This window comes from Dictyostelium discoideum (genome assembly GCF_000004695.1).
Source record: "Dictyostelium discoideum AX4 chromosome 4 chromosome, whole genome shotgun sequence".
NCBI classification, from domain to species: Eukaryota; Evosea; class Eumycetozoa; order Dictyosteliales; family Dictyosteliaceae; genus Dictyostelium; species Dictyostelium discoideum.
In genome coordinates, this window is record NC_007090.3 from 3,302,268 (window position 1) to 3,329,650 (window position 27,383).

A 27,383-nucleotide genomic window follows, 5' to 3' on the forward strand; every position below is an offset into this window, starting at 1 on the left:
TATAATTACAAATTGAGAATCTTTTGTTGAAGATAATTTGAAGTTTTATTTTAATTTTTATTTTTATATTTTTATTATTATAATTATTATTATTATAATTATTATTATTATTTTTAAATTATTCAACCTTATTGAAAAAGAAAATTTTATTGAAAAAGAAAATTTTATTGAAAAATAAATTCTTTGAATAAATTATTTGATTATTTGTTTTGTTTTGTTTTTCATTTTTGAGAAAAGATCAATTTCAACAGCTTCACTTTTGTAATGACTACTCTGTTTGAGTTTAATTTGATTTTGGATGATATAGCCTACATTTGGTAAAGTAAGTAGTTTATCAAATGTAGCGAATATTTCTTTTTGAGTCTTAACAGATGCTTTATTATTTTGGACATTATGTTTTATTTCTTCAACACTTGCTTTATATTCACTTAAGTGTTCATTGAGTTTTTGAATTAATTCTTGCGAGTTTTCAGAATTTTCCAATTGCTTTATTTGCATGTTGATATAATCTTCATAGTAACGATTAAATTTAATTAATGAATGGTGCCACAAGAATACTGAAAAGTCAACAATTGCAGTCTTAATAGTATCATATTCTTCTTGGAATTGTATTTTTCTTTCTCCCATTTTTGTAACTAACAACTCCCTCTCATTAAATATTTCACTCTTTGTTCTTTGACCTATTGTTTTTTTATCAGTGCCTGGTAATTGATTGAGTTGAGGTGTTTCTTTGATAGTAACTACTTGATGATCAAACCATAAACAAGGAAGTACTCCAGTGTTTGAACATTTTTTGCAAGTTCCCATCTTATTAATATTATCACACCAATAAAGTGAAGAATACCATTTTGGAGAAACAACATCAATGTTACAAGGATTATCGGTATTACTAGAGCATCCATTCTTTGTGCAAACCAATAGACTGTTTTCCAATTTTTCCGCTATCACCACAGATACTGGAATGTATAATAATGATTCATCACCAATACTATTGTTCCTCAACTTTTCAGATTGTTGCTCCATTAATTTAATGTTGGTATTAATATTTGAAATACATGTTGACATTGGTTGAGCTAAATTGGAAATCATTGTTCTTGCATTATTTATACAAATTGTATTTGCAACATCATGTGGTTGAACTTTTGATATCTCTTCTAATAATCTTTTAAATTCTTTTGATGATCTATCCCAACTTCTACCAAAATCAAACTCATCATCTTCTGAAAAATTAGTTTCAATACCAGCAGTAGCATTATATTTTTTAACGGCTAAATAATTAAAAGATTCATTATCAAAACAAAATGTTTTTTCATTAGCATTTATTTCAATATCTGATTGATCTTTCATTTTTTTTAAATGATCCTCTAGGATGGCTCTTGTTGGACCTGGTTTATACATTGTACCTCTTGTATGAGTGAAACAAAAGAAAATATTATCTTTTGCACTTGAATGTAAATGTAGTAATAATTGATTCAAACAATATTTGAATAAAACAGTGGCTCTAGTTTCATCTGGACGCATTAAAATACAAATTGCATTTAACTTTTTTAATGATGAAATTTCGTGTAGGATATTCTCAAAATGTTTATTATCTTGCAATGTACCTTGTGGATCACCGACACCTGGAGCATCAATTAAACAAAGTGTTTTACCATCTGGTAATTTAATTCTATATTGTCTTGAATACTGTGTAACTGAAGAGCCAATTTTGTAATCTTCAACATCTCCAAGTGAAAATTTATGAGTTTTATTTTCATCTTGAATTTCAATTTTTGAGGCAATTGTATAGATTTGTTCTAATGTTGCGTTTTCAAGTGCATCTTTTAAATTTGAATACTCGATATAATTAACCACCATATTAACAAACGTTGATTTACCAACACCAGTTATACCAATTAAAAGTAGATAGATTGTATCCTTGTCATCATCAATCAAACCATTAACTTTATTAATAAGTAATGATGAATTTCCAATTGTTTTACCTCTATTTGATGAACAAGAATCTGGTGCTTTGGTTAATGGAAGTATTGAATTTTTTAATATAGATAAATTTTCTTGAAATCCATTTGCTAATAAATTATATTCAAACTCATCATCTTTTTAAAATAATTTTAAATATATTAGTTTTTTTATTTTTATTTTTATTTTATTTTAATTTTTTTTTTTATTTATTTTTTTTTTTTTTTTTTAAATTTTGTCTTACATTGTATAAAATTTTGGATCTCCCCAAAATCTATATATCTTTCTTCTTGAGTTAATTTATTTTTAATGGTCACTCTGTTCTTAACATCATCTTTTGAAATTTCAAAAAACCTTCCGTTTGACTCCAAATGATGTCTTAAAACAATGATTGCATAATCCAAATCCATATCTTTTTTTTTTTTTTTTTTTTGGGTGTTATTTTATAAAAAAAAAAAAAAAAAAAAAAAAATGAATGAAAGAAAATTTTTAGTGGTGAAAAAAAAAAAAAAAAATTAAAAAAAAGAACTTAATTTTTTAAGAAAAAACATTGTCCAACTTTTAAAAAAAAATTAAAAAAATAAAAATTATTTAATTTTTTAAGAAAGATTTTGATGAAAAAAAGATTTTGGTGAAAAAAAGATTTTGATGAAAAAAAGATATTTTTTTTTTTTTTTTTGTAAAAGTAAAAATGGTTGGTCATTTTTTTTTTTTATTTTATTTATTTAATTTTTAAAAAAAGGTATGAGATTTAAGGTTGTGATTAGAAAAATATTTCAAAATTTGGAAAAAGCTTTAAAACTTTAATAGTTTTCAGATTTAACTTTATCAGATCGCCATTGGTAACCAATCATGTTTCCAGTAGTTAACATTGGTTGGTTGTTTGCAAAAGGGCTTCTGAGTATCTTCTGTTGAATTTGATGAACGGCATACGTTTATTCTCTTGTTCTGTTTTTTTTTTTTTTTTTTTTTTTTTTTTTTTTTTGGGAAAAAAAAAAAAAAAAAAAAAACCCCCAAAAAAAAAAAAAAAGAAAAATAAAAATCCGTTTTTTGAGCCGGAATTAAAAAAAAATAAAAAAAAAAACAAATTAAAATAATATTTTCGTGATAACCCAAACATTATTGAAAGGCCAAAAGATTTCGAGAAGATGAAAAATAAAAAATATTTTTGGGTTAACTATAGCCACTTTACGTTTTGGCTTGCGACATAATGTGATTGTGTTTTCAGTGGTTGATGATGATGAATTTGTATATAAAAATGTTAAGGTGGACAACAGATTAAAGGGTAAATTTTAATTGAAAAAAAAAATAATAAAAAAAAAAGTATCATGACTACTACAAAAGTAGAAGATATTGACAACAAAAAAAATGTCAAAACAATTATAATAAAATTAAGGTTTGAGGTTTTTTTTTTTTTTTTTTTTTTTTTTTTTTTTTTTTTTTTTTTAATTTCTTAAATCAACGATAATGGCTTCACTTTTCAAAAGATTATTTTGTTTAAGTTTAATTTGATTTTTAATGATATAACCTACCATTGGTAACTCGAGTAATTTATCAAAAGTCTTAAATATTTCTTTTTGAGATTTAACATTAGTTTTATGATTTTTGGCATTCTTTTGTTGTTCTACACTTTGTTTATATTCACCCAAATGTTCATTTAATTTTTCAATTAAATCTGCAGAATTTGGAACACTCTCTAATGCCTTGATTTGGATGTTGATATATTTTTCATAGTAATGATTAATGTTTACCAAAGAATGATGATATAAGAATACTAAGAAATCAACATTTGCATTCTTAATTATTAGATATTCATCTTCAAATTGTTTAATTCTTAATCTCATTTGTGATATTAAAATACTACTTTCTTTTTTTAATTCTTCTTTAGTCCTAATAATACCAACACCACCACCACCACCACCACCACCACCACCACCACCACCACAATTACTATTACTACCACATCCAAAATCACTATTAATACCACTAATTGAATTATTTAAAGAAGAACTTTGTGAAAAAATTTTCTTTAGAGTTGGTATTTCTTCAACACAGATAAGTGAATGATCGAACCAAAAACATGGGATGGCACCAGGATTGTTACATTCTTTACATGATCCTAAGGTTTTGAAACTTTCGAGCCAATAAACTGAAGAATTCCATTCTTTTTGTGGTTCAAATTCTCTACATAGACTATTCGTACCACCTTTTGTGCAACCAATCTTTGTACAAATTAATTTATACTTTGGTAGTTTTTTAGATTCTACTGTGGTTTCTGGAATGTATAAAAAGGATTCATCACCAATTTTAATATTTCTTAATTTTTTAGATTGCTCTTCCATTAATTTAATGTTGGTATTTATATTTGAAATACATGTTGACATTGGTTGAGCTAAATTGGAAATCATTGTTCTAGCATTGTTTATACAAATTGTATTTGCAACATCATGTGGTTGAACTTTTGATATCTCTTCTAATAATCTTTTATATTCTCCTGATGATCTATCCCAACTTCCACAATAAACATTCTCATCTTCTCCTGAGAAATTAGATTCAATACCAGTAGTAGCACTATATATTTTAACGGCTAAATAATTAAAAGACTCATTATCGAAAAAAAAAATTTTTTCGTTAGCATTTATTTCAATACCTGATTGATCTTTCATATTTTTAAAATGATTCTCAAGAATGGCTCTTGTTGGACCTGGTTTATACATTGAAGCTCTTGAACGAGTGAAACAAAAGAAAATATTATCTTTTGCACTTGAATGTAAATGTAATAATAATTGATTCAAACAATAGTTGAATGAAATAGTGGCTCTAGTTTCATCTGGACGCATTAAAATACAAATTGCATTTAACTTTTTTATAGATGAAATTTCGTGTAGGATATTTTCAAAATGTTTATTATCTTGCAATGCACCTTGTGGGTCACCAACACCTGGTGAATCAATTAAACAAAGGATTGTACCATCTGGTAATTTAATTCTATATTGTCTTGATGTTTGAGTTATAGATGAACCAACTTTATAATCATCAATATCTCCAAGTTTAACTTTATAATTTTTATCAGATCCTTGAATTTCAACATTTGTATCAATTGTATAAATTTGTTTTAATGATGTTGATTTTTGAATTGCATCTTTTAAACTTGAAAATTTTATATAATTAACCACCATATTAATAAACGTTGATTTACCAACACCAGTCTCACCAATTAATAGTACATACTTTGTTTCTTTTTCATCATCTATTAATTGATCAATTTTATTTAATAAATATGATTGTTCTGAATTTGGTAATGATGATGATGATGATGATGATGATGATGATGATGATGATGATGATGATGATGATGATGATGATGATGATGATGATGATGATGATGATGATGATGATGATGATGATGATGATGATGATGATGATGATGATGATGGTGATGATGCTCCATCTATTATTAATTGTTCTGGTTTTTGTTGTCCGTTTGGATCCAAATTATTAATTTCATCAAAATTAACAAATTTCTCTTCAAGTGTTAATTTATTTTTTAGACAAACTCTTTTATTTTCATTATCTTCTGTAACTTCATATAATCTATCATTCAATTCCAAATGTTTTTTGATTATTGATATTTTATTATTTATGTTCATTTATAAAGTTTATTTTTTAACCAACACTTTGGTTTGTTTTTTTTTTTTTTATTTATTTATTTTTGTTTTTTTTTATTTTATACTTTTTTTTTTTAATGTGTTTGGAAAAATAAAAAAAAAATAAAAATAAAAAAAAAATAAAATATCTGTTCATTTTTATTTATTTAATTTTTTAAGAAAATGTTATCCGTTCATTTTTGTTTATTTATTATTTTAAGAAAATTTAAATAAGGAAAATGAAAAAAAGTGGTGTCACACACAAGTTTTGGCATGGATAAAAATAAAAATAAAATTTAAATATTTAAATAAAAAAAAAAATGAAAATAAATTTGGTAATTAAAAAATATAAAAAAATAAAAAATTCAAAAAAAAAAAAAAATTTCGTTTTTTTTAAAATCTTTCGTTTTTTAATTTTTTTTTTTTTTTTTTTAATTTTATTTTTATTTTATTTTTTCATTTTTTTTTTATTTTTTTTTTTTTTTTAATCAACTCCTATACACACAAGCATTAATAAACTCAAATTAAAGAATGAAGATTTTAACACACAATATGATGGCTTGCACTAAAAAGCAATGTATGGGTAAAGGTTTCCCATTAAAAGTAGAAAGCACAGAACAAATTGTATTAGAACAAGAATTCAACTATGAATTCACTAAAAATATATATCCAAAACTTGATTGGTTAGGAATTGCTGAAATCTCAATAAAATTTAATATACCAATTCAATTAGATACAACAAAACATTCTTTAGAAGATGAAGAATTTTTAAAAACTTTACATAATTTACTTTGTAATGTAAGAATCAATATATAAATATATACTCACTCACTCACTCACTCACTCACTCACTCACTCACTCACTCACTCACTCACTCACTCACTCACTCACTCACTCACTCACTCATCTAAATAACTTTACTAACACATAAATACTTTTTATTAATTTTATTATATAGCTTAAAGTTATTACAGGTAGTTTAACATGTCCAAATTGTCAAAGAGTTTATCCAATTGATAAAGGTATTCCAAATATGTTATTAAGAGAAGATGAAATTTATCAAGAAATTAAAGAATAAACTTTTTTTTTTTGTGTGTGATATTATAATATATGAAAGTTTTATTTTATTTATTATTATTATTATCTTGTTGTGTTGTTGATCTTGATTTACCTTTTAAATCTAAAACTACAGTATTATCTCTTTCATTATTTTTTTGAATGATTATTTTCTTTTCTTCTTCAGTGATTTCTTTAAGTGGACTTAATGATTTTAAAATTTTTGAAAAAGTAATTGGATCTTCGTTATCATTATTACTATTATTGAAAGCAGGATCACTCATTCTATTATCAATACCTTCCATAAGTTTATCATATAAATTTTGATCACGAATTGATAATTCAATATTATGATTTTTGTTTTTATTATCTTCTACTAATACTTTTAATTCGGTTATATCTGCAATTATATTTTTATTGATACTATCTTTGTATATCTTTTTATGTGCCATATGACCTAATGCACCGAAAATACCTCCACAAAACATACCTTGAATAAAACGTCCACGTGCTAATATATGTGATGTTGTACCACCGATAATGAGACCGCTAAGTGTCCATGATGACATTGGTGGTAATAAAAGATTATATTGAAGTACATGTAAAGTTGATGCAAATGTTGTACCTATAAATGTTAAATTTAATACTGATTTCATAAATGAACCAACTGGTTCAACTCCTCTACCTCTAAATATTAATGGTGTAACTAAACCAACACCAACTCCACATAAAAATCCTGTCTTTGTACCTTGTAAAACACTATCACCAATTGATGGTGCTTTTGGATGTAATAATATTCTAATTCTATCTGTTACAATTTTCTTTTCTTTATTATCATTTTCAATATTATTATTATTATCTTTATTTGATTCCATTTTATTTTAATTATTTAAAAAATAAAAATAAGAAAAAAAAAAATAAAAAAAAAAAAAGTGAAAGGGGGAGCGAATGAAAATTTTTATTTTTTTTTTATTTTTTTTTATTTTTTTTTGGTTGATTAAAAAAGCAATGAAATAAAAATAAAATTTCAAATAAAGAACCAAATAAAAATAAAAAGGAATTAAATACAATTAAGATTTTAATTATAATAAAATATAAAAAAAAAAGAAAGTTATTAAAAATCTTTATTTTTTTATTTTTATTTTTTTTTTTTATTTTTTTTTTTTTTTTTATTTTTTTTTTTCCAAAAATTTGCCTCTCAAAAAAATTTTTTTCTTTTTTTCATTTTTTTTTTTTTTTTTTTTTTTTTTTTTTTTTTTTTGAAAAATTTTTTAATTTACAATTATTTGTTATCCCCATTAAGCCAATTAAAAAAAAAATTAAAAATATTAATTTATATATTGTATATATAGGGTAGGTTAAAAGAATGTGTGATAATTTTGCAAGAGTTTTATGTAAAATAGTAGTTGCTCAAGTTGCTAAAAATTTAGGTTTCCCTTCAATTAGTCAAATTGCAACAGATTTTTTAGCAGATGTAATTCAATTGGGTAGGGTTTTTTTTTTTTTTTTTTTTTTTTTTTTTTTTTTTTTTTTTTTTTTTTTTATTAATTATAATATACTTATATAATAATACATTAACAATATATATATTTATAAATAGATATACAAGATATTGGTATTAGAGCACATGAATATAGTGAATTATCATGTAGAACCGATTCAAACTTTTTCGATGTTAAACAAGCATTTGAAGATATGGCAATTAATATACACGAATTACAACAATTTCTTTTACAATCTGACGAAATACCATTTGCGCAAGTTGTCCCACCATTCCCTTTACAAGGAAGTGTTGAGCAACCATCTAAACCATCACCATATAAAACTGAGGAACAAGAATTCCCATTACATATACCTTCTTTTTTACCAAGTTTCCCTGAGAAACATACTTTTTCAAAAACACCTGTAAGTGCTTTGTAAATTATTAAAAAAAAAAAAAAAAAAAAAAAAAGTGTAAAGTTACTAATAATAATAATAATAATAATAATAATAATAATAATAATAATAATAATAATAATAAATAGCTATATGGTGAAGTTGTAACAGATCCTTATAAAATAAAGAAAACTAAAAATAAACAAAAAAGACAGATTGAAAATTCATTAATTAAATTAACAGATATTACAACAACTAAAATTCCAAATTACGATATGATAAAACAACAACAATATTCAAAAAAAGAAGAAGCTTCTGGTGTAAATAATAATAACAATAATAATAGCAAACAAAATAATAAGATATATAATAAAAATAATGAAGGTAGAAACAACCATAATGAAAATAATAATAAAAAAGATGACGACAAAATGAATTTAGATAGTAATAATAATGACGATAGTAATAGTAATGAGTTTAATAAAAATAATTATAATAATAATAATAATAATAATACCAGTGGTAACAAAGATGGTGAAAATAACAATAATAATAATAATAATAATAATAATAATAATAATAAAAATAATAAACAAGAAATTAATAGAGATATTATACCGCCAACACCATTGGAATCTGTAAGCAATACATTTTATCAAAAATTAGAAGAGGAGGATTTAAAAAAACATCATGATGAAGCACCAAGAAGATCATTATTATCAGAGGAGGATCAAGAAAGAGCTAAAAAGAGAGTAAAATGTGAAAGAATTTTAAGTTTAGTTCATGAATCATCTCATTCTACAATTAATGAAGATGATAAAGATAAAGATATCATCGAACATGATTAATTGAAAAAATAAAAAAAATAAAAAAAATTAAAATTAAAATTAATAAATCTTTAAATTTAATTTATAAATCAATCAAATTATATAATTATTTGTTTTTTTTTTTATTTTATTTTATTTTATTTTGGTTTATTTTCTTATTTTTTTTTTTTTTTTTTTAAAAATTTATTATTGTTCCTCTCTCCATAAACAATTTGGAGGTAAACAACCAAATTCTTCAATCCAAGTTTCTTTAATTGATGATTCTAATCTATTTAACATTTGATAATGAGATTCTTTATTTGATTGAGCAACCGTTAATTTACTAAATATCATTGCAATGATTTTATCTAAAATATTTAATACTGGTGGTGGAGGTGCTTCAATTTTTCTCTTTTCATTCTCTTTATGAATTCTTTCTGCTTCAATCTCTTTTATCTTTCTTTCTTCAATTAATTTCTCTTTTTTATTTTTTCTATTATCTTCTTCATCTAATTCATTATCTGCTTCATCATCATCAGATTGCTGAAAACTTGTACTTGTTGTATCATCGCCTTCAATTTCTTCAATCATTCTATCTTCATCATTATTATTATTATTATTATTATTATTATTATTATTATTATTATTATTTTCATCATTATTTTCATCATCATTATTTTCATCATTATCATAATCACTACCACTACCATCACAAGTACTACAATAACTACCATCATCATTATCACTACCACTATAATTTTCATTATTATTGTTATTATAATCATCATTTATTTCATTAATTTTATTATTATTAATTCTATTTAAATTATTTGAAATACCTTCATTTGTATAGATAACTTGTTGTAAATTTTTAATTATACCTTCATTTATTTCATTTTCATAACGTTTTTGCATGATTTCTTCATATTGACGTAATTTAATTTTATATTCTAAATCTTCTTCATCCTTTAAACGTTTAGCTGTTGGACCTAATAACTTTTGTTCTAATGCCATGAATTCAATTGCCAATGCCATATTATGTTTGTAGAGTAATGATCTATTGGTTTTAGCTAAATAAATACATTTCAGAATATTTACACTCTTCCATTCGGTTCTCTCTTTAATCTTGGACCAAATACTCTCCAAAAGGAATCCACCCAACATTGGAGGATATGATAGTAATGAGAAATAATCACCTTTATACGCCTGTTCCAATTGCTTGATATCGTCTCTCCATTGTTTATTAGTCGTATGAAATGCTAACTCTCTCTCTAATAAATCGTCGGTCATGGTGATAAAGAATTGCTCTTCACTATTTAATTTATTTAATAATCTGTCGAATAGATCTTGATTTTCAATTTTACCACCACCAATATACTTGATTTTGTTATATGACCATTTAGTGAAATTAATTAATAATAATGGCTCTTCTTCTTCTCCATCTTGTTCTTGCTCTTTATTAATTTCTTCACCACCTTTTTTAATCTCATTTTTTATAAATTCTTTAATTTTGTTATCTGTTTTATTTAATTCTTTATTTTCAATTTCTTTTTCTTTTTCTTCTAATTTCTCATATTCTTCTTCTAATAATTTCAATTCTTTTAATTTATTACTAATCTCTAATGTTAATAAATTATTTTTAATTTGATCTTCTGAAATTGTATCCCATTCATCTGGAATATCTTTATCTGTCATTTTTTTATAAATTTATTAAAATAGATAATAAAACAGATAATAAATATGAAAATAAAAAAATAAAAGTATATATATAAAAAAAAAAAAAAAAAAAAAAAAAAAAACCAAAGCACACTTCCAAAAAATGAAATTTTTTTTTTTTTTTTCATTTTTTTTTTTATTTTTATTTTTATTTTTTATTTTATTTTTATTTTTATTTTTTTTGTTCTTAAAAACAAGTTTAAATAATTTAAAAGATCTTTCATAGTTTTAATTTTTTATTTTTTATTTTATTTTATTTTTTTTATTTTTTTTTTTTTTTTAATATTTTTTTTTTTTATTTCAAACTAAACAATTCAAAAATATATTAACATCTGAATAATCATAAAAAACAAAAAAAAAAAAAAAATATTTTTTTTTTTTTTCAATTTTTTTTTTTCATTTTTTTTTTTTTTTTTTTTTTTTTTACTTTCATAGTTTTGATAATAATTTGTATAATAAACGAAAAATTAAAATATTTTATACAAAAACAAAACACACACAAATTAATATTTAACCAAGAAACATTAGATATATATACACATTTATAAATTGGGTGTAAATAATAATAATAATAATAATAATAAAAATGAATAATTTATTAAAATCATTCACAAAATTCTCAATAAATGTACCACAAAATTTAATAATGAAAAGAAATTATTCATTAGTTTTAGATTCAGTTGAAATACCAAAAGAGATTGAACTTAAATATCATCGTCCACATCGTAAACAACCAACCAATGCACATAAATTATTAGTAAAGAGACAACATCAAGCTAAAATCAATTTAAAACGTAAAAGATTACAAAAAGAAATCCATGATTGGAGATTAGCACCACCACAACATTTACCAAAATTCAATGCAGAAAAAGTTAAACCAGCAAAAGAATACACTGGTCTCAAAGCTGATCAATTCGAAGAAATCCCATTTGGTTACAGACAACGTAAACATGTTAAATATTTGGAAAATCAACAAGAAGAAAAAAGAATATTAGATGAAATTAAACAAAAACGTTTAAGAAAACATGTTGAATTAATCAATAAAGAAAAAGAAAGAAAAGAAACTTTTAAATCAAAAATGGAATCAAGAAAACAAGAACAACAACAATAATAATAATAATAATAAAAAAATAAAATAAAATAAAAAAATAATTTTAAAAAAATAAAATAAATATATATATATATTATCATTTAAATAATAATAATAAAATTTTTTTTTTTTTTTTTTTTTTTTTGATTTCAAAAATTAGATAATCACTTTTTTTTTTTTTGATTTCAAATTTTATTTTTTTTTTATTTTATTTTATTTTTTTCTAAAAAAAAAAAAAAAAACGAAACGATAATACTTTGATTTTTTTTTTTTTTTTTTTTTTTTTTTTTTTTTTTAATCACTTTTTTTCCAAAAAAAAAAAAAAAAATGATTACCACAATACAACAAATTGAAACTTTTTCAAAAAGTTTAAATAAAAATAGTATTGATAGTGATAAAAATGAAATTTATGATTCATTTTTAGATTGCATTTTAATAATTGATGATAATAATAATAATAATAATATTCTTGAACAATTAATTGAAAAATTAAAATCGATTTCAAATATTGAATATTTAAATAGTAATAATATAAATTATCACTTTATAAAATTATTATTAATTTCAATTCAAAGAATAATAAATAATAATAAAAATGATAAAAATAATAATAATAATAATAATAATAAATTATATAAATCATTGTTTAATACATATATTGAAATATTAGAAATATCAAAAATAATATTAAATCAAGATGAAAATCATTTAAATAAAGTTAAAATTTTAGAAATGGTTATTAATAATATTAAAGATACATTATCTTTAAATATTATTGAAAATAGTTTTGAAATTGTAAATGATTTATTAGAGAAATCAAATTTATCAATGATATCAATTTTAGAAGAAAATGATGAAAATAATATTCATTTTAATGTTTTATTTAATTTATTAAATAAAATTTATAATGAATTAAATAATAATAATAACAATAATAATAAAGAAATTTTATTAGTAATTAATAAATTTAGAGATATTTTTATAAAGAATTCAATTGAATTATTAAAGAAATCAATAGATACAGATATTAGAAATGGTATTATTTCAACTTTATTATTACCATTAGTTAATGATTCAATTGAAACTTTTAATATGGTTAAAGAATTTGCATATAAAATGATTTCTGATCCACCTGAATCATTATTCGTTTCATTAGTTAAATCTGAAGGTTTTAAATTATTATCAAATCTTTTTAATTCATTTTATAAGAATTTAATATTTGATCCAATTTTTTGGCAATCTATAATTGTATGTAAATTATTTTTTAATTATTTAAAAAAAAATATATATATAAATATTTATACATATAAACTAATTATTTTTATTTTTATTATTTTATTTTATTTTTTTTTTAAAAAAAAGAATGGACTTAATGATATTAATGATTCATTAAATAGAAAAAGATCAAGTTATTTATTAAAGAAATCAATAAAGATATCAATTGAAAAAGAGAATGAAATTTCAACATGGGGTGATAATTGGAGTAAATATTTTAAATGGAGTAAAGAAGATAGTGAAAAATTACAAAAACTTTGGAATACATTCTTTTTGATTTATGAATCATTAGATGATTTTACAATTCATTTAATTCAACCAGTATGGAAAGAAATTGATTCATTAGTAATTGGATCATCATCATCATCACCAATGTCATCACCATCATCAAAAGAAGGATTAGATTTTGAATGGGTTGAAATTTTATTTAAACGTTGTTTAAATCATCAAAACCCAGCAGTTATTAAAGTTTTAATAATTGATGTTTTAAATTCTAAACAATATATTCCATATTTACCAATTGAATTTATTAGTGGTACTTTAATTCAATCAATTTCAAATGCAGCTCTATATAAAGGTGTAACAGAATCAACTATTCATGTTGCCACTATTAATTTCTTTACAAATTATTATCAATCATTATCAACAATTAAAGAGAAATCAAAATTCATTCAAACAATAATCAATTGTTTGGTTGTTAATCATTTTCAAAAGGAATTATTAGTTAATATTATAAAATTCATTGAAACTATTACAAATCAACAAAAATTGAAATTAACAGTTTTAAATAATGAATTTTTTCCAGTGTTTTTAAATTTTTTCGAAATTTCAATTAAAAGATTACATAGTAATGTTCGTAATAGAATTTATAAATCAATTATTAAATCATTAATTTATTTATGTGATGAAAATAATCAAGATTATCAACAACTTGATTTTAATAATAAATCAAAAATAATTTATTCAATTCCATTACATTTTCATACAAATTTAAAATATAATCAATTATTAAATAATTGGTTAAATTCAATTAATCATAATGAAAATAATAATTTAAATAATATAAAATTAATTTTAAATAATTATAAAATTGAAGAAAAAGATAACTTAATAATAATTGATAAAGATATAATAATTAAAATTAAACAAGAATCATTTATAATTTCAAGAATGATTTTATATTTAAATTCAAAAGAATTTTCAGAAATTATAAATGAAATATTAATTGAAATTTCAAAATTAATGATTAAAGATTCTACATGCAAATTTGGATTGGAGAATATGTCATTTAATAAATTTATTATATTATTAGGTTCAATTTTATCAATTACAGAATTATCAAATCAAATTGAAACTTTGAAACCATTATTTATAAATACTGAAAATTTTTATGAAAGCTTTTTAGATTTCTTATTAAATAATTTTAAAAATCAACAACTTTTAAATCAATTACAATCAAATTATATACCAACTTTAGAAATTGAAGAATCTTTATATTTAATTCAATCATTTATTATTGAAAATATTTTAAATGATAATAATTTAAAAAGTTATAAAATTAAATTAAATAATTATTTAAATCAAATTTTTAATAATAATAATATTGATAAAAATAATAATAATAATAATAATATTAAAATTGAAATTCAAAAAGTAATTTATATTCAAAAATTATTTGGTATTTTTAAAGAACGTTCAAATATAAGTAAATTATTTAAAGTTGAAGAAATTGAAAAATTAATAGATTTTATTTTTAATATAACAATTCAAAAACCAAAACAACAACAACAAGAACAATATGATCATTCAATTAAAGAAACATTAGGATTATGGGGTAATATTAATTCATATTTTATAAAAACAAAATGGATGTTAATTAGAAATTTATTAACATGTCAATCAGAAATAATGAAGAATGAAAATCAATCATTAGATCAATCAAAATTATTAATAGAGAAATCAAGTAATTATTTAGAGATATTAATTGATGATTTAAGTGGTTCAAATTTTTATTGTTCTCAACCAATATTTCATTGTTTAACTATTCTTTTACCAATTGGAACAAAAAGAAAAGATGGTAAAATTGGTTTTAACAAAGAATTATTTGAAAATTGTTTATCATATGCATGGACATCAGTTATGGATAGTGGTACATTAACATTTATTGGTTCATTTATTCAATTAGCTTATCAACATGATATTTTATCTGTTTGTATTAATGAAGAAGAAGAAGAGGATGATGAAGAGGAAATTTTTAATCATCATAATTTATTAAAAGAATATTTTTATAAATTATTAAATCAAAGTTCATTAGTAATTGGATTATATAATTTATTAATTATGAAAACTACAATGATTTGGAAAGAATATCCAGAGATTGCAATTCTTTATGTTGATGAAATATATGAATCACTTGTATTTGGACCAACTAGAACTGCTGGTAATGAATTACATCAAGATGATTTAGAATTAACATTTCATGATGCTTTAATTGGTGTACCAACATTTGTTTTTAATTTACATCAAGATTCAATTTGTGAAAGTGCTAAAGATCAAATTAAATTTGGTTTTGGTAGTATTCCACATAAAGATAGTTTTGGTAGAGCAATTGCAACAGTTTTCCTTTATGAAATGGGTAAATTATCAAAATCATCATCATCTCATCATATGAATGAAAATAAAAACAAAATTATTGAATTTATAAATTTAATTTCAATGAAATTATTAAATTCAAATTTTGATAAAGAATTTTTAAAGAAAAAAGAATATATTTTAAATACACCAATTCATAGATTAAAAGTTAGAATTTGGCAAAGTTTATGTATTTTATCAAAATTTATTCAACCAAATTCAAATGAACAAATGAATGAAATTGGTAGTGCTATCGTAAAGATTTTCCATTTATTCAATTTACCATCAATTAGAAAATATGTAAATATATTTTTAGTAAACTTTATGAAGAGACATCATGAAATCATTGAAATACATTTAATTCAATTATTGGATAATTTAAATGTACGTGGTGATATTTTAAGTTCAATAGTTGTAACAGCAGGTTATATTCTTTTGAATATTGAAAATAATAATCAACTTTATCAAAAGGTTTTCAATAGAATTTTATCATTAACAACATCTGGTCATCAAGTGGTTAAAACTATTGCCTCTTCAATCATTGTACAAATCTATGATACCGATAATAAATTAGCAGAGAAATTAAGTTCCGATAGTACAATGTTGGCATTTTTAAAACAATTACATTATTTTTTCACTAATAATCAACAAGCATTTAAATCATTGGAAAAACAAAAACAAGTTATGGATTTAGAAAAGAAAAATCAATTTTCAAGTTCAAGTTTTCAAAATGTTTTCTATGATACACCAGTTTTAGAACAATTATCTCCAAGTGAAATAATTTCACCAGGTATATTTGAATTTTTATTATCATCAAATGATTATTCAATTGGTAATCCACTTGAAAAACAATTACGTGATAAATTATTAGAAAAATCAAAATATTTACCAAAAGTTATTGGTGTTGACAATGGTAATGAAAATGATAGTGATGATGATGATGAAAATCATAAAGAAAATAATATTAAAAAATTAATTTCAAATACTGATGATATTGATGAATATATTGATAATAATCCAACAAGTTATCAAAAGAAAATTTTACCTTGGTCAAATGATTTAGATTTAGAAACTCGTGATGAATTAGTAGTGAAAAAAGCAAGACAAAGTATAATTATTGTCGCTAGTTTTATTGATAAAATACCAAATTTAGCTGGTTTAGCAAGAACTTGTGAAATCTTTAATATTGAATGTTTGGTTGTATCTGATTTGAAAATTCGTGATAATAAAGAATTTCAAAATATAACTGTTACCGCTGAAAAATGGTTACCAATGGAAGAAGTTGCAGAGAATGATTTAAAGCAATACCTTTTATTAAAGAAATCTCAGGGTTATAGTTTATTAGGAGTTGAACAAACCTCTTCAAGTGTTTTATTAAATAAATTTGAGTTTCCTCAAAAATCAGTTTTAGTTTTGGGTAAAGAAAAAGAAGGTATCCCAACTGAATTCATTAATTTATTAGATAAATGTATTGAAATTCCACAATTAGGTATCATTAGGAGTTTAAATGTTCATGTTAGTGGTTCTTTAATGATTTGGGATTACTTTAGACAACAATTAAATAAATAAATTTAAAAAAAAAAAAATAAAAAAACAAAATAAAAAACAATTTCTTTTATTTGATTTATAAAGAGTTCTTCTATACAGAATTATTCATTTTTCCATTATAAAACTTTTAGACCAAACTAAGAAAAAAGAATCGAACCTACGTTCTATCGAAATTTGGCACAAAATTTTGCGTATGCTGGGAATCGAACCCAGTTCGCATCCGTGGCAGGGATGCATCATACCACTAGACCACATACGCTTTTTTGATGAATTTTCAGTTCCAATAGAAAAATTTGGGGCATTTTAATTTAGTATGGTACTTTTTAAAAGGAATCGCCTAGACATGGGATCGAACCATGGACCTAGCGGTTAACAGCCGCTCGCTCTGCCTACTGAGCCATCCAGGCACTTTGGATATTTTTGTTCGTAAAATATCCAGGTTTTTTTTTTAATATTTTGAAATTAAAAAAAGTTTTGTAAATTTTTGATTGTAATAAATTTTTAAAATTCAAAAATGAAACCAATAACATTTTAAATTCAAAAAAAAATGTTTCAGTGATCCACACTGGACTGATTTCTAAACAAGAAGAGGTGATTAAATAAAAAAATTTATACATCCATTAAGTTTTATTAATTTGTATTATTATTATTATTATTATTATTATTATTATTATTATTATTATTGTTATTATTATTTTTATATGATTTTCATATTAAAATATTTGTATTTTTTGAATTAATATTCTAAATTGGTGATTAATATATATTTTAAAAACCATATTTTGAAGCTAAATTTTTTGATAAAGAAAATGCTTTCTTATACATTTTAATACTTTCATCAGTGGAACCAGATCTTTCTAATTCTTCAGCCATAACTAATAATCTTTCAGCTTCAGCTTCAGGGTCAACTGGTTGATCGGTATTGATATCTGCAATTTTTTCAAACATTACATCAGTTCTCATGATATATTTAATTCCATCCAATACGGGTGAACCTTCATGGAAAAGATCTTGTGGGAATACAACTAAATTACCAGTTTTTAATGGACCAACTACATCGATAACTTTTAGTGATTGCAAATCCACCGCTTTTAAAGAGTCATCATCATCATTTAACTCTAAATCATTTCCAGTACCTGTATTGGTATCTTTGAAATGTAAAACTGATGAAATGCTCTTTAAACTTTGATCATCTAAAAAGTTTGTTGCACCACCTGTATAATCTTGATTTAAATAAAACATAAATGTATACAATGATCTCTTTGTTGAACTTTGAACATAGGAGCCATCATAATGTTTCTTGAATAAACCACCTTTATAATATTTACACATTCTAAACTTTGGATTTAAGCCAATAGGTTTCCAAACACCACTCGGTGAACCAATTTTATATAGACCGTCACCTGGTTTAACTGTTGTAGTTATGTCTAATCCATTATCGTTCAAAAAGTTTTCAACTCTTTCCCAAGCAAACCTTGCAATATCTTCACTCATTACCATAATTCTATCATTAATTCGAAAATCATTCTTTTCACCACGTTGCCAATGTAAACTTTCCCAACCAATCTTTTCTGCTTCCTCTATAAAATATTTACATTCCTCTTCACTTAATGCATTATGTAATATAAATCCACCACCCCATAAATCTTTTTTTGTAATTTTTGATAAATCAAATGAATTGCTTATTGAAATTGATGGTTCTTTCATATAATGTCCAATTGATCTTTGTTGTGCCATTTTTTTTTTTTTTTTTTTTTTTTTTTTCAATATTTTATTATTGATGTTATTGTTGTTTATGCTAATAAATAAATAAATAAATAAATAAATAAAAACTTTAAAATTTTGAAAATTTTTTTTTTTTTTTTTTTTTTTTTATGAGAAAAATATTATAAAAAAAAAAAACTATTGAAAAAATCTAATAATTACTTTCTTAAAAAAAAACATAATTAGTAGTTTTTCATTTTTTGGTTATTAAAAGTTTTTCATTAATAGATGGATATTGGATATTGTTTTGGAAAAAAAAAAAAATTAAAAAATTAAATATTTTTTTTTTTTTTTTTTTTTTTTATTTTCATTCATATTTTTTTTTTTTTTATTTTTTATTTTTTAAAATTTAGAACATCAAAATTTTAAAAAAATAGTTGACTAATTATTGTTGTGTTTGTAATAAAAAAAAAAAAAAGAAATTGATATAAAAAAAGGTACAATTAGTATTTTCATTACAGGAAATGTCAGAAGGAAATCAACCAAAAAGAGTATTAGGATTACCAGATGTTGATCCATCACAACAAGATACATTTGAAACACCTGATCCACCAGAATCAATCTCAAATTTGGCAGTATGTTATAATATAAATAATATTTAAATATAATATAAAAAAATAAAACAATAATAATAACCAACCATTTTCTATAACTACTATCAATAGGATGAATCATCAGAATTAGTAAATGAAAGTATTGATAGATCATCACTTAAACCAGCAAAATCACATTTAAAATTTGCAAATAGAAAATTCAATAATGATAATGAAGGTAAATTATATTATATCAACCAATTAATCCAATTAATCCAATCAATCATATAGTTAATTAATTAATTAAACAATGAATCAATAATGATCATTATTAACAAATTAATTACTTTTAAAAACATGTATATATATATATATATATAGATTTTTCAGATTCAATTTATAAAAAGTCAGTACCAAGAACTGGTGGATTACTTAAAAATCAAACCGTATTCGATATATTACCATCAGATGAGAGTAAAGTTGAAACACCACTTCAAAAATTTCAAAGACTTCAATATGAAGTTATGAGTTTTAGAGAAGAAATGCAGGTAATTGCTGATGTAAGTTTATAATAATATATATATATATTTATATTTAATCATTATCAAAATTATAATTTACATAAATAATAATTTATATTTAAAAAATAATAACAACAAATAGAATGGTGGTGAAGTTGAAAAAGATATTAAAGGTGTTGATTTAACACATCAATTAGCAGATTTACAAAATCAATTATCACATTTATTAGAGAATGAAAAATTACAACCAATTTTAGACGAAAATAAACAAGTAATTCATTATTCTCAAATTCAAAATAATTCTTCTAAAAAGCTAATTTCTGAAATTGAATCATTTACACAACAATCATTATCATCATCAACAACTGAACAAAATACACAACAACCATCAAATAATAATACAACTACCAATATAACATCATCATCATCAATAACACCAAATCATGTTACTTATGAATTATTTTATACTGGTGAACAATCAAAATCACAACAACTTCAAAGAATTCAAGATCTTGAAAAAAGATTAGCAAAATTAGAAACTGCAACTGGAAATAAAACTACCGACTCTGTACCAATAACTCAATCAATTTTAGAGATTAAGGAGAAATTATCTTTATTAGATACCACTAAAATTGATGTTTTACAACAAAAAATGAAAGTAAGCTATTTTTTATTTACTTAACACCCACTCTTGATCATTATTTAATATTAACAAAAACAATAAAAAAAAAAAAAAAAAAAAAAAGACAGTTTCAAAAGAAATGGAATCATTAAAAATTCAGGATGAAACATCAACAAAAGCATTAACAACCAATGAAAAGAAGATTAATGATATATTTGAAACAATGAATAAATGGGATATAGTTGGACAACAAGTACCAGCTATTATAAATAGACTCTACACTTTGAGATCTTTACATGAAGAGGGTATCTCATTCTCTAATCATGTTTCAAATTTAGAAAAACAACAAAACGATATCACCTCACTTTTAATATCAAATAGTTCTTTAATGAATAAAATGGATGATTCATTTAAATCAAACCTTTTAACAATTAAATCAAATATTCAACAATTAGAATCAAGAATAGAAACATTACAAAATAGACAACAACAACAACAACAATAATGATAAATAATAAATAATAATATGGTTTATTTAATTTTCAAATCTAAACAAAAATGAATACCAATATTTAAATAACCTATAATATAAATTTGATTTTTTTTTTTTTTAAATCATAATATTTGTTTAAATTTTATTTTATATTTCTAATTTAAAGACAAAGAGCTAGAAACTTGATAAGAAAGAAATAATAGTGTTCGAAATTAGATATATCTTTGAAAAAAAAAAAAAAAAAAAAAATATAATTTAGAGTTATTAAATTTTACAAAAGATTATTTTATTATAAATGGAAGTTATTTTTTAAATAAATGTTATTATTATTGAAATTGTTTGTATTATTTATAATCTTTGTTCTAATAACATGTTATTATCTGGAGCGATACCAACGCATGCTTTGAAGATATTTTCTATGCAGGCTCTTTGTTTGAAGAGTGCATTTACAACGGTAGCATGTTTTGGAACAATTGGTGCTTTAAGGAGGTATGATCTGTAAAAATAAAAGTAAATTATCAATTTATACAATATTTTCATTGATTATTAATATTTTTAAATAAAAAAGAGAAAAGAAATATTATTTAGTATTTTTTTTTTTTTTTTTTTTAATAATTTTTAAATAAAACTTACAATAATGATAAAACTGGATGGAAAGTAGCAAATTGATCATCATCTTGTTTTTTCATTGTGATACGACTAGTAACTTCAGCAAGAATAACTAAATCTAAAATAATTGGAGCGGCTAATAAAGAATCTTCACAAGTGTTGTGGAGAACGATTGTATTGTGACCACCCATAAAGATTTGTGAGGTATATTCATCCATAGCTCTCTTTGAATCACCTACGTATGGGACGTATTTGATGACAATAACGTGATCTGGGTGTTCACCTTGTTTGTAGAGGATGTTATTTGAGGCAATCATATCATCGACAACATTTGATTTGGTAATTTCTTTGGAACGGAATTGTTGTGGAGCAGAGAGATTCTTACCATCGTTATTACCTAAATGATTGTATGAAACGATTGAAACTGGTTTAATACCAGCACTGACGAGATAATCAGTGAGGACAGATTTGATTTTGGTTTGACCAGTTTTGAAATCATCACCACCAATGCTAACATTGTGTTGAATGGCTAAATCAACGACAGCTGGAACAAAGGTGTTTTGTGGTGAACCATTGATGTATGTGGTATTTTCGAGGATAGAGGCGACGGCGAATAAAGTGGATGGTGAGATTTCTTCTTCGGAACGATCGATTGCGGCCATTAAATTTTCGATGGTATCATTGACACCTGGAACGAGTGAAGAGAAACGTTCAGTGTTTGCGGACCACATAACGACGACGGTGTCGAGTTTGTTTGATTCTTTGAAATCTCTAATATCTTTTCTAATTTGTTCCATTTGTTCCTTTTTGGTACCAGTTAAAACATTGTTGGCACGATCCTTTTGATTTGCAGCGATAAAGTCTGGGAAATAGATGGATGGGAGTGGAGTGATGTTTTTCATGTGTGGAATCAATTGAACTTGTAAATCATAGTCAAAAACTTGAGCACGTTGCATGGCATCAGCTAAGTTGGCATTGTTGATATCCCAACCACCGAAAACAATATCGTTTGGATGAACCATTGGGATTAAGTTCTTTAATGGAATGTAGGCATCACAACCATTTTCATCCATACCCATTCTAATGGTTGAGGACATAACAACTGAACCAAAATAGTTTGGTGTTTGAAGACCTTGTTTGGTATTCCAACATAAACCTTCACGATTGGCAATAACACCACCAACTACTGTTGTACCATTGTTACCACATAAACCAACAATCATAACACCCATTCTTGGAACTTTACGTTCAGTCTTGAAAATATATTTTTGATCAACTGGTTCAACAATTAATTCACCATTAACATTTTGAACTTTGGTAGTTTGATAAGTATAATCGGAAATAATATGTTCATCTGTATATTTAACATTTGGTGAATTAACCTTGAATGATTCAAACATTTGTGCTGACATTATTTTTTGTATATATGTTTGTTGATTTATCTGTGAAAAAATAAAAAAAAATAAAAAGTAAAAAAAAAAAAAAACAGTTGCCAAAAAAAAAAAAAAAAAATTTTAGAAAAAAAAAAAAAAAAATATCAAAAAAAAAAAAATAAAATAAAAAAAAATAAAAAAAAATAAATTCGTTAGAAGGTCCCTTTTTTAATAGAAGGAAAAATAAAAAATTTTATAATAAATGTTTAAAAATTATTTAATTTAATTATTTTTAAATAAATAAATGAATAGTTATTTCCAGCATTGCAAAATTTTTAAAAGAATAATTTCAAAAAAAAATCTATTTTTGTGTGTGTGTAATTTGTTGGATTTTTTTTTTTTATTTTTTCGTTTGTTTAAAAAAAAAAAAAACAATTATTTGTTTTTTTTATTTTTTTTTCTAAATTTAATTTAAATTATTTTATTTAAAAATAATAAAAAAAAATACATACAAATATTAAATTTAATGTGGTTTGGTTTTTGATAATACGATAAATTGTATTTTTTCAAATTACTAAAAAAAAAAAAAAAAAACCTATTTTTAAGTAAAAAAAAAAATTTAAAAAAAAAATTAAAATTAAAAATCCAAAAAAAAAAAATTTAAATTTCCCCCTCAATGGTATTTTCAACTCAACATAGTATTTGATCCCGCAATCAATGATACGATTTTTTTTTTTTTCCAAATTTTTTTTTTTTTTTTTTTTTTTATTTTTTTTTTTTTTTTTAATGAGAGAAAATTGAAAGGGTGTCGACGAGTTTTTTTGTAAATTCCAGAATTTGAATCGTACAAAGAAATAAAAAAAAAAAGAATAAATTAATTGTTTTTTGAATAAGCCATATTTTATTAAAAATTCAAACAATTACCAAAATAATATGGGTTTTTAAAACAATAATGATGATCACAAATTGATTTCAATTTAAGTTCTTTACAGTTTGCAACCTTAAATTTTGATTTTTTAAATTAAAAATTTTTTTTTTTTTTTTTTTTTCACCGAATGGCATTGCATTTCCCAAATTATTGACTCAAAATATAAAAAAGGAAATTTAATTTAAAACAGATTATTTTAATTTTTCCCACCTTTTGGTATAAATAAAAATAATAATATTAATATTAAAATTTATATTTATTTAATTAATTTTTTTTTTTTTTTTTTTTCATTTCATATTATTTTATTCAGAGAATGGATTTTGCAAACAAAGCAAATGACATCAAAAATAATTTTTTTTTTTTTTTTTAACACCAAAGGGTATGATAGATATTTGCAATCTTGACCAAAAGCAACTTTTAAAAATAAAAATCTTTTCAATTTATTTTTGGTCAGGGAAATTTAAAAGTTCCAAAAAGAAATTAATTCTAATAATTCAATTCAAAGTTTAACAAAATTTTAAACCATATGTGGTTTTTTATTTTTTAGTGTTTTTAGAAAAAAAAAAAAAAAAATAAAAATAAAAGTAAATAGATTAATTATTATGTAATTTTAAAATACATGTTCTTATTGTTATTATTTTATTTTGTTTATTTAATTTTTTTTTTTTAATTTTAATTTTCCATCCATTTTAATGTGCCTAAAAGTAAAAATCTTGAAGGAAGTGGACCCGGTGCTGGTGAAATAACTGTAATTTTCTTTGTTTCCATATCGATATCAGAACTATAAATAAAATAAAATAAAATAAATAAAAAAAGGTTAGTTAATAAAATTTTTTTTTTTTTTTTTTTTTTTTTTTTTTTTTTTTTAAAAAACATACACATAAAGGAAACCAGCAACATTTGAATGAAAAATATTTGAAGCTTGTTTTGCATAAGAGATTGCAAATATTGAATGACACATATCTAAACTAGGATAAACTTCAGTGATTTGAAGTGGATCAATTTGAGATGAAGTACCAATTGGTAATGCTGAAGCTGGTGCAGCAGGACCACCACCAGTTCTATAAATACTAACATCTTTAAAATCTAATACTATATAATGTGGTGATAAATTATCGTTTATACCATTAAAATATTCTTTTATTCTATTCATTCTTGTTTTTTTTCTAAATACTGGTGGTCTTATAAATACCTATTTGAAATAAATAAATTTATTATTAGTTAGTAAATTTATTGAAAAAAAAAAAAAAAAAAAAAAAAAAATACATTACACCACCAGATTTTGGTAATTTTATAATTTTAATTGAATTATCTTTTTGAGAATAATGAGAACTGATATCACTATAAAGTTTTTCATTATCCATAACAATGATTAAGTTTGCTTTAAAGACATCAATATTTTGTAAGAGTATTTTATAACCTAAACCATCTATCCAACCACAAGTATTTGCAATGAAACCAGAGATTCTTGAAATGTTTGAACTGTCTAATTGTTTATCGATAAATGATGCTAAATTTTTACAAAGTGCTTTAAAGAGATCAGGATTCACATCCAATGAAGTGTGACCATAGAAATGAGCCAATGGAATCCCACCAGCTAACCCCTCCTCGATATCCAATGGATTTTGAATATGTGCTGCTGAAATTGTGCCTGGTATGGTGATTGAACCTTGACCAGGGTCTAAATCAACAAATAATGGTTGATAGCCTGATCGGGCACTGTAGGCTAAAAGTATCTTTGAGAGTGACGATTTCCCACTATCGGTAGGACCGACAATTATAACACGTGGACCACTCTTTTTTGGTTCGTCCAATATGCTAACTCTAAATGCATCCAATTCTTGATATACTCCTGCGTATTGTGGCATTGGAGTTTTCTCCCCAATATAAGGTTGACAATTATTAGTTATCTCTATCTTGCAACCTGTCCATGTAAAAACTGCACCCTTTGTACCTGACAATTTATAAACTTTATTTAATGATAATTCCGTACCAAAACATTCTGCTGTACCTTCAATTAATTTCATCCAACCATTTTGGTCAAAATCAATCTCATATCTTAATTCTTGTGTAATCTCTAATGTTCTAATTGTACTTTGATTTATAGAATTTTGTTGTTGTTGTTGTTGTTGTTGCGATGGTTTTAAAGGAAATTGAATATCTGAACCACCACCACCACCATTCATACTTGAAAAATTATTAATATTTACACTATTATCATTTGACATATTAGTTTTTATTGCTTTTTTTTTTGCTTAAATCTATTATCTGTTATTTTATCTATTATATTATCTATTAAATCCTATAGAAATAAAAAATTATAATTCCCTAAATGATGGAAGTGAGTGTGTTTGTATTATGTAAAAAATTTTAAAAATGAAATTTTTTTTTTTTTTTTTTTTTTTGACTTAATTTTTTAAAAAAAAATAAAAAAAAATAAAAAAAAATAAAAAATTAAAAATACTTTATTTATTTTTTTTATTTAATTTATTATTATTATTATTGGTAATTACTTAAGAAAACTAATTCGTATTAATTGTTTTTAATTTTATTTTTATATCTAATTTAATATTTATTTTTTTTTTTTTTTATAAAAGCTCAGGTTTTTTAAAATTTTGGAAAATGAACAATCAAACAAAAAAAAAAAAAAAAAAAAAAAAAAAAAGGAGAGAATAAAAATTTTATACCTACATATGTCGATATTATGATTCACATTTTTAACAAAAAAAAAAAAAAAATAAATTCAATTTCAAAATTTACTGTGCCCAGCTATCTGGCCGAAATATCAAAAATTATTTTTTTTTTTTTTATTTTTTTTTTTATTTTTTTTTAATTTTTTTTTCTTTTTTTTTTTAAAAATTTTATGTGTTTTTTTTTTTTTTTTTTCTTTTTAAAAATTAAAACAAAAACAAAAACAAAAACGATAACAAATATAA

General features: G+C 22.5%; 12 protein-coding genes and 2 non-coding genes across 14 annotated transcripts; 5 read left to right on the top strand and 9 right to left on the bottom strand.

Moving 5' to 3' along the window:
• Nucleotides 1–192: 192 nt before the first annotated feature.
• Nucleotides 193–2,369, bottom strand: DDB_G0285485 (hypothetical protein; the record flags this gene model as incomplete). Its single annotated transcript, XM_632992.1, has 2 exons — nucleotides 193–2,096; nucleotides 2,204–2,369. The coding sequence occupies 2 exons, from the start codon at nucleotides 2,367–2,369 to the stop codon at nucleotides 193–195; spliced, it is 2,070 nt and encodes a 689-aa protein (XP_638084.1).
• Nucleotides 2,370–3,404: 1,035 nt separating this feature from the next.
• Nucleotides 3,405–5,609, bottom strand: DDB_G0285487 (hypothetical protein; the record flags this gene model as incomplete). Its single annotated transcript, XM_632993.1, has 1 exon — nucleotides 3,405–5,609. One exon carries the CDS (start codon nucleotides 5,607–5,609, stop codon nucleotides 3,405–3,407), a length of 2,205 nt encoding a protein of 734 aa, XP_638085.1.
• Nucleotides 5,610–6,137: 528 nt separating this feature from the next.
• Nucleotides 6,138–6,685, top strand: DDB_G0285489 (hypothetical protein; the record flags this gene model as incomplete). The annotated part of the gene is made up of 2 exons (XM_632994.1): nucleotides 6,138–6,404; nucleotides 6,566–6,685. The coding sequence occupies 2 exons, from the start codon at nucleotides 6,138–6,140 to the stop codon at nucleotides 6,683–6,685; spliced, it is 387 nt and encodes a 128-aa protein (XP_638086.1).
• Nucleotides 6,686–6,731: 46 nt separating this feature from the next.
• Nucleotides 6,732–7,538, bottom strand: DDB_G0285491 (hypothetical protein; the record flags this gene model as incomplete). The annotated part of the gene is made up of 1 exon (XM_632995.1): nucleotides 6,732–7,538. One exon carries the CDS (start codon nucleotides 7,536–7,538, stop codon nucleotides 6,732–6,734), a length of 807 nt encoding a protein of 268 aa, XP_638087.1.
• Nucleotides 7,539–8,029: 491 nt separating this feature from the next.
• DDB_G0285493 (hypothetical protein) lies at nucleotides 8,030–9,386 on the top strand (the record flags this gene model as incomplete). The annotated part of the gene is made up of 3 exons (XM_632996.1): nucleotides 8,030–8,150; nucleotides 8,264–8,568; nucleotides 8,688–9,386. 3 exons carry the CDS (start codon nucleotides 8,030–8,032, stop codon nucleotides 9,384–9,386), a joined length of 1,125 nt encoding a protein of 374 aa, XP_638088.1.
• A 165-nt stretch (nucleotides 9,387–9,551) lies between these two features.
• On the bottom strand, nucleotides 9,552–11,039 carry DDB_G0285495 (hypothetical protein; the record flags this gene model as incomplete). The annotated part of the gene is made up of 1 exon (XM_632997.1): nucleotides 9,552–11,039. The coding sequence occupies one exon, from the start codon at nucleotides 11,037–11,039 to the stop codon at nucleotides 9,552–9,554; it is 1,488 nt and encodes a 495-aa protein (XP_638089.1).
• A 607-nt stretch (nucleotides 11,040–11,646) lies between these two features.
• On the top strand, nucleotides 11,647–12,171 carry DDB_G0285497 (hypothetical protein; the record flags this gene model as incomplete). The annotated part of the gene is made up of 1 exon (XM_632998.1): nucleotides 11,647–12,171. The coding sequence occupies one exon, from the start codon at nucleotides 11,647–11,649 to the stop codon at nucleotides 12,169–12,171; it is 525 nt and encodes a 174-aa protein (XP_638090.1).
• Nucleotides 12,172–12,477: 306 nt separating this feature from the next.
• DDB_G0285499 (hypothetical protein) lies at nucleotides 12,478–17,625 on the top strand (the record flags this gene model as incomplete). Its single annotated transcript, XM_632999.1, has 2 exons — nucleotides 12,478–13,398; nucleotides 13,513–17,625. 2 exons carry the CDS (start codon nucleotides 12,478–12,480, stop codon nucleotides 17,623–17,625), a joined length of 5,034 nt encoding a protein of 1,677 aa, XP_638091.1.
• Nucleotides 17,626–17,792: 167 nt separating this feature from the next.
• Nucleotides 17,793–17,863, bottom strand: tRNA-Gly-GCC-11. Its single transcript has one exon. It is a non-coding gene; the product is annotated as a tRNA-Gly (tRNA).
• A 75-nt stretch (nucleotides 17,864–17,938) lies between these two features.
• tRNA-Asn-GUU-13 lies at nucleotides 17,939–18,011 on the bottom strand. The gene has a single exon. It is a non-coding gene; the product is annotated as a tRNA-Asn (tRNA).
• A 361-nt stretch (nucleotides 18,012–18,372) lies between these two features.
• DDB_G0285501 (hypothetical protein) lies at nucleotides 18,373–19,341 on the bottom strand (the record flags this gene model as incomplete). The annotated part of the gene is made up of 1 exon (XM_633000.1): nucleotides 18,373–19,341. The coding sequence occupies one exon, from the start codon at nucleotides 19,339–19,341 to the stop codon at nucleotides 18,373–18,375; it is 969 nt and encodes a 322-aa protein (XP_638092.1).
• A 491-nt stretch (nucleotides 19,342–19,832) lies between these two features.
• dynB (dynactin 50 kDa subunit) lies at nucleotides 19,833–21,549 on the top strand (the record flags this gene model as incomplete). Its single annotated transcript, XM_633001.1, has 5 exons — nucleotides 19,833–19,943; nucleotides 20,034–20,139; nucleotides 20,283–20,461; nucleotides 20,565–21,080; nucleotides 21,169–21,549. The coding sequence occupies 5 exons, from the start codon at nucleotides 19,833–19,835 to the stop codon at nucleotides 21,547–21,549; spliced, it is 1,293 nt and encodes a 430-aa protein (XP_638093.1).
• Nucleotides 21,550–21,885: 336 nt separating this feature from the next.
• Nucleotides 21,886–23,558, bottom strand: ino1 (inositol-3-phosphate synthase; the record flags this gene model as incomplete). The annotated part of the gene is made up of 2 exons (XM_633002.1): nucleotides 21,886–22,033; nucleotides 22,171–23,558. 2 exons carry the CDS (start codon nucleotides 23,556–23,558, stop codon nucleotides 21,886–21,888), a joined length of 1,536 nt encoding a protein of 511 aa, XP_638094.1.
• A 1,561-nt stretch (nucleotides 23,559–25,119) lies between these two features.
• Nucleotides 25,120–26,675, bottom strand: clp1 (pre-mRNA cleavage complex subunit; the record flags this gene model as incomplete). The annotated part of the gene is made up of 3 exons (XM_633003.1): nucleotides 25,120–25,228; nucleotides 25,326–25,639; nucleotides 25,719–26,675. 3 exons carry the CDS (start codon nucleotides 26,673–26,675, stop codon nucleotides 25,120–25,122), a joined length of 1,380 nt encoding a protein of 459 aa, XP_638095.1.
• Nucleotides 26,676–27,383: the final 708 nt, after the last annotated feature.